Source organism: Sinocyclocheilus anshuiensis, unplaced genomic scaffold (genome assembly GCF_001515605.1).
Source record: "Sinocyclocheilus anshuiensis isolate Anshui unplaced genomic scaffold, SAMN03320099.WGS_v1.1 scaffold1425, whole genome shotgun sequence".
Lineage (NCBI taxonomy): Eukaryota > Metazoa > Chordata > Actinopteri > Cypriniformes > Cyprinidae > Sinocyclocheilus > Sinocyclocheilus anshuiensis.
The window spans coordinates 543,068-549,620 of NW_015551044.1; the positions used below are offsets into that span (position 1 = coordinate 543,068).

General features: G+C 35.3%; 1 protein-coding gene across 1 annotated transcript in view; it reads right to left on the minus strand.

Moving 5' to 3' along the window:
* LOC107661565 (myomegalin-like) overlaps positions 1–5,342 on the minus strand; it is a 48,254-nt gene extending 42,912 nt beyond the window's left edge. The window contains 2 exon segments of the mRNA XM_016451205.1: positions 605–663; positions 5,147–5,342. Coding sequence (XP_016306691.1) covers positions 605–663; positions 5,147–5,199 — 112 coding nt within the window. The 5' untranslated portion in view covers positions 5,200–5,342.
* Positions 5,343–6,553: the final 1,211 nt, after the last annotated feature.

Consider the following 6,553-nt stretch of genomic DNA (forward strand, 5'->3'; position numbering starts at 1 on the left):
GCTCTCGCACTGTGTAATGACAGCAGACCCTTCTCAGCTGCTCCAGCAATGGACGCAACCCGGAAAACTATCGGCATGGATTTTTGTCGATAACCGATAGTTCCAGCAATCAACTATCGGTGCCGATTAATCTGCAAAACCAATACATCGGTCGACCTCTAATGCAAATCTTCCCACATCGTGACATAGACATGTGGGGGCGTGTTAGAATGAGCCGTTTTAGGTAGGTGTGGTTGACTCTTAACTTTTATAAAGAATATCTCTTTGGATTTGAAACTTTAGTCTTTGCAACTTTACAGATCTTCTTTATGCACCAAGAGCTTGTAACACTCCAAAGAGAAAGGAAAAATGTAAATCACATCATATGACCCCTTTAAAGGTAAAAGGCTGGCGGGAAGAACAAAATAACTGCTTCTTTTCATCTTGTTCTTTTACATAATCAACTTAATCTTGATAATTCAACAGAGGCTATAGTCTTAAATGTGCTGAAGTACACAGATCTACATTCCTTAAAAGAATCTGCAAAATAGTTAAAAAGCACCTATATCTCTCTTTCGTGTTTTCTGTTTACAGATTACATTACGAGACATGAGGGTGTTTGTACCTGTCATGTCGTCCATGCTGAAGTTGCCGCTGTTCAGAGACTCTGGCAGTCTGGAAATACTGCAACATAAACACACACACAACACAAAGAGCCAAACGGAAGTTTAAATGTGGGAAAAAAGAAAAAAAAAAAAAAAGTGAAACAGCAAGACAACTACACTGCATCCACAACAAAGCCACAAAACTGTCAGTGTTCATCCATGAAGCAGGTGCAAATATCCAGCGGTTACACTCAACTAGGGATGGGCATGATTAATCGACGATCGATAATTAATCGTTAAGAATTTCGGCGATCACGTTAATTTGTTATCGATTAATCTAATGCATTTTTTTTTAATCTAATGCAGGTTGCCTGAGTCTTGAAGCAATTAAATGAATTTCACTGTGTGGCAGCAATTAAACATTTTACCACCAGGGTGCAATATTTGACACCATACTCGGTTATCTGTGATCTTCCGTTTTGATTTCAAAAGAATAATCATGAAGAGGTCACGGCGAAGTGTGGCGTGGGACCATTTTGATTTAAAAAGCGAAATAGTTCACTGCAAACATTGCGATGCCGTGTATAAGTACAACACGGCCACGACTCAAATGATGTACCACTTAAACAAAGTGCATCCGTCCCTGGTTAATGTCGGTGGCGGTGCATCCTGCTCTCAGTCTCAACCTAGCATCAAGTCGGCGTTAGCACGGACTCGGAACTGTGATGCACAACGAGCAGAGAAAATTACCCAAGGGATCTGCAAGTTCGACGATCGACTAAGAAAATTTAATCGAATGCCCATCCCTACACTCAACACTACATAATTTATTCTGTTTTACTATCCAGCTCATGGAAACACACACAAGTACTGAGAGGACGGACAATGCATATGTCTGTGGACGCTTTTCATAACCCAACCTCAAGGCAGGAGCAGAAATAAAGTGTGTGTGTGCTTTCATAACCGTTTTAAAGTGCAGCACTGGCTACAAGCGAGAGCATGATGTAAGCAAGCCATCAGAAACTAATGTGAATGTACAGATTACAGCATGTTTATGTTGTGTTTGTGTGTATTTGCTGTAACTCTTGGCTTCCTAACAAGTTCAATCCCCTTTGGTCCTCTGACAGTCACCCAGACCTACGGCAAGCCCGTTGGGACACTCAGCACACTGGACTTACATAAGACTGAGCAGTTGTCAAACAGAAGAGCCTCACAGGTCTAAGCATCTGATGCATCTTATTTCTTATACATCCAATACCTCAACCAGACCAATTTATAGGCCGATATTTGAAATGAGTGGCATTTGCTGATTTATGTCATTTTATTTGAAAGTATTTCAAATACTTACATTTAAAAGTATATAATTTTCAAAATCTAACTTGTAAAGTAATAATGCATATGTTCTTACACTTTCTATTTTCATTGCAATTTTAGTTTTATTAGTTTAGTTTTTATGTCTATACAGTTTATTACATTTATTTCAATTTTAGTTTTAGTTTTTTAGGCTATATTAAGTTTAACTAAATGTTGTGTTGGCAACTAGCTGAACCTTTTTTTTTTTAAGTAACAAAAATGTTTAATCATGTTTGAAATAGATATTGACCGACAAATATTTTGAGTTTAAGTGTTATTTTAAGATCTAGAAGATAACTTCTTTTATTTAGATTTTATTTAGATAAATATTTTTTTATTTTATATTTTTCATTTTCATTTTTACTTTACCCAGTTTTAGTAATTTTTGTCTATATAATTTTTGTTCATTTTATTTGAGTTTCAGTTTTAGTTATTTTGTTACATGAAGTTAAACCAAATAAAAATAAGAAATGATGCCTTGGCAACTAGCTGAAAAAATTATGCTTTTTATATTGTTATATTATTACTTATTTTACACTTTTTTTCAGATAACATTTAAGTAATAATTTTTTTATATTAGTTTTAGTGTTAACTATAATAATCCTGACAAATACAAACAAACTATTAATTTCTTTTTAATTTCGGCATTTTTAAACAATAATATTGTAATCGTTATTAGACTAAAACAATAAATACATAATACATATATAATAATAGCAACTTAAGCGTTTAACTTTTAGACCAGTTACTGATTACTGGTTGATCTCTAGTTTAGATCTCTAGTTATTTCCTCTCAAATCAGCCATATGTCCACATGAGCATCAGCCACTGAAAAAGCCCAACACAACTCCCAAATGACCACTATATCCAATGTGTGTTGACAAAAATGCAGCCTAAAAATACAACAGCTTCCATAATATACATATAGCATTCATGAGACCACATTCATGTGGAGACAATAGCAGGTGCAACTTAACTATAATAATCCTGACAAATATAAACAAACTATTCATTTCTTTTTAATTTCGGCATTTTTAAACAATAATATTGTAATCGTATTAGACTAAAACAATAAATACATAATACATATATAATAATAGCAACTTAAGCGTTTAACTTTTAGACCAGTTACTGATTACTGGTTGATCTCTAGTTTAGATCTCTAGTTATTTCCTCTCAAATCAGCCATATGTCCACATGAGCATCAGCCACTGAAAAAGCCCAACACAACTCCCAAATGACCACTATATCCAATGTGTGTTGACAAAAATGCAGCCTAAAAATACAACAGCTTCCATAATATACATATAGCATTCATGAGACCACATTCATGTGGAGACAATAGCAGGTGCAACTTTGCTCAATAACAATGTAAACAGTGTCTCTCAACACAACTATTGTTCATCTGTTTATTTTAATCTACAGTATTTTGAGCAGGATGGATGAAGCCAAACGGACTCAATGCCTTCAACACATCACAGCCAAACAACTTCCTCTTCTCAAGTTTTCCTGCACCATTAGCATTGTGCTAGCTACAGGAAGACACACATAACTATTATATAACTATCTTATGGGTTCACAAACGAGTTAGTCTCAGAAATGCATTTAAATTGGTTAAAAGCTCCTCTCAGATGTCAGAGAATCAAGCAGCTGACTGCTATCAGCTTTCGTCTTGTGTTTCCCCACAGGCTCACCACCTGCTTTATAAAGGTGACACTGCAATAACACGACCATCGGGACAGCACAGACAGTCTCTAACTTGACCATCAAACCCAAGAGTCCTTCAACTCCTGCCCATTAGAGACCTGCTGCTGAACTTGACAGAGTCTGAGCTCTGAAATAAAGCAGTGATCTACTACAAATACACAGCTGCACATCTACAGCACTAACTCTATTCACAAGCAGCACAGGTGTAACAGAGTTACAACCTACCTACATTAGTCCTTCGTGTTCACATGGCCACAGAAAAGTAAAATATAGAGATCAATGCGTCAGATAATAAACAGGAGCGCTATTCCGCTATGTGCCGTTTCCAGTAAGGAAGTAATGTGTTTTCTGCTATGACAGCGCATGATCAACACATAACAGCAGCTAGAGACTCTCTCTCTCTCTGTCTGTCAGCATTACTCAACAACACAACTAAAGCCACTTTAGAAACTGAATGCAATGCGTTTAATGCTTTCTGTGCAATTAATGCATTGCTCTAATAAACTAAAAAAAAGCAACTAAATATTCTTTTAGTCTGGTTGAATTTGATTTGGTCTGCATACGACTTTTTTTAACTGCACTTTTGTTTCATGCAAATACATCTATTTTAATGCATGCCTCATCCAGTTCAATGCAGACAGCTATAATTAATGCACTGCATTTGATGCATACAAAATGCTGTTATTAATACATTACATTATAATTATTTAATGATCCCTGTCTGATCACGGTTTGTGAATGTATTGACTCTCCAAAATATTTTCCTCAAACACTGATCTGACTCCTGAACGCAGTAAACAATGTCAAAAACAGCCTCGTGTGCCCAGATGCTTTAGAGATCGAGTCCCTGCTATATTTAACTGAGAGGATCATGTGTGTTTTGTTTTTAACACGAAGGCTGTGAGATTCAAACTTTAACTCCACATACATGTTCAACAATATAATAATAACCACAAAAGCTGGATTCAGACTTAATCAGATTCCATATAAACAGAAAATGTCAATGCAAAATATTAAATATTCATAAGTATACACATATTAGAAGCATACTGATATATTAGTTGGAACTGAATCAAACCAACTAACGTAATGAACACTTTCAGAAATTCGTCTTTGCAGCTGTCAAGAACACTGTCAGACGGATGAAAGTGAAGCATCAAATGCATAATTTCTGAGATAATACAGAATAAAAGCATCACATTCGCCACGTAAATCATGATAAAGGTTAAATGAAGTCATACAAATCTAAAACTATTATCTTCTCCGACTTCGGAGAATACGTTAGTTTAATGTGCTGTAATTCTAACGTTAGCACATCTTATGTTTTATCTGTCGAGTGGATTTCCACTAAACATTTAAAAATTCCAATGTTGAATAACATACTGAAAACATTTGGTAGGAACTATTCTCGCTGCTTATTTTAAATGTTCTCTCCCCTCATGCTAACATGCTAACGCTAGTTAACGTTACCTGACAGAAATTTAAAAAATAAAGCGCTTCACCTCAGATTGATGTCAAACGGCAGCGTTTGATCCTCTCCGACCACAGAATCCATTCTGGATCGAAATAAGAGTGTTTTGTTTTACCTGTGAACAATATTTCTCTCAAAACATGATGCCCGTTGTATTATTTTTTGAACTGTGAGCGGTAGATTATGAATGTAATTTCAAAGCAGACGTTGGAACCGCCATTTTAAAATCCGTGACGTCACCGTGAGAGCACGCGCAAAATTTAAGAAGTTGGGCTGTTCTCCACTGTGGAGAACGCTTAGCTTATGAATATTTATTAGGTAGTGCTGAATCCTACTGGGAAGCTTATAAATATTCATTAATTATGCTGATATTGCCGGGTAACCTTCCAGTGGTGAGGACTTATTCAGTGAATATTAAAAAGGTTACGAGACGATGAGCGCGCTGCATTGCTGACGCGTGCAAGATGATTGGACAGAAGAGGTCGATTAGCCCGCCTCTGCTTCACTCCTATTGGCTATCCCGAACAGTAACTCAGAAATAAAATACATGGATTGGAATAACCTTTAAATCACCCATTAATAAGACAAGTTTGTTGAATTTGATTGTAAGAACCTAATGGCATTTAGTAGAATAAATTAATAAGATTCTGAATCAACTTTAAACTCATGAGCGAGTTTAAACTTATGAGTTTAACATCGAACACATTTTAATGTAGATTTAAAAATGTGAATATCACACATTTATTGTATTTCTAATTCAAGAGCACTAGCAGTAAAGATAGTATTAGGAACGTTAAAAAAAAGGTAATGAGTCTGTTTCATCTGTTTTTAACATTTTTATTAATATGATGTAACTTTCATGTTAACAACTGTAAATGCAAGTGTCTTGCTTGTAAATAGACTATCTTTACTTACTTTACTTTTAGTCATTTAGCAGACGCTTTTATCCAAAGCGACTTACAAATAATCAGAATCAGAATTAGCTTTATTCGCCAGGTGTGCAAACACACGAGGAATTTGTTGTGGTTTTTTAAGGTGCTCCTGGTACATACATACATGCATACATACATACATACATACATACACATCTGACATGAGAACAGAAAAAAACAAAACAAAAAAACATTTAAATAGTAAAACTTAACAATAAATGTGTATGAATCCGGAACAGTAGATTTATGTACAGATTTGTGCATCATTTACTCTATATAGAACTGTATAAATAAAGAGATATGCATATGTATTTACATAATACTTGAGAAAGGGTGCTGATGGTGCAGGTGTTGGATGTGAAGAAAAAGTAATTAAAACTACTATCTACTGCCATCTGCTGGCAGGAGACACTAAATACAGAATCAGATTAGCTTTAAAGGGGTCATATGATACTGCTAAAAAGAACATTATTTTGTGTATTTGGTGTAATGAAATGTGTTTATGC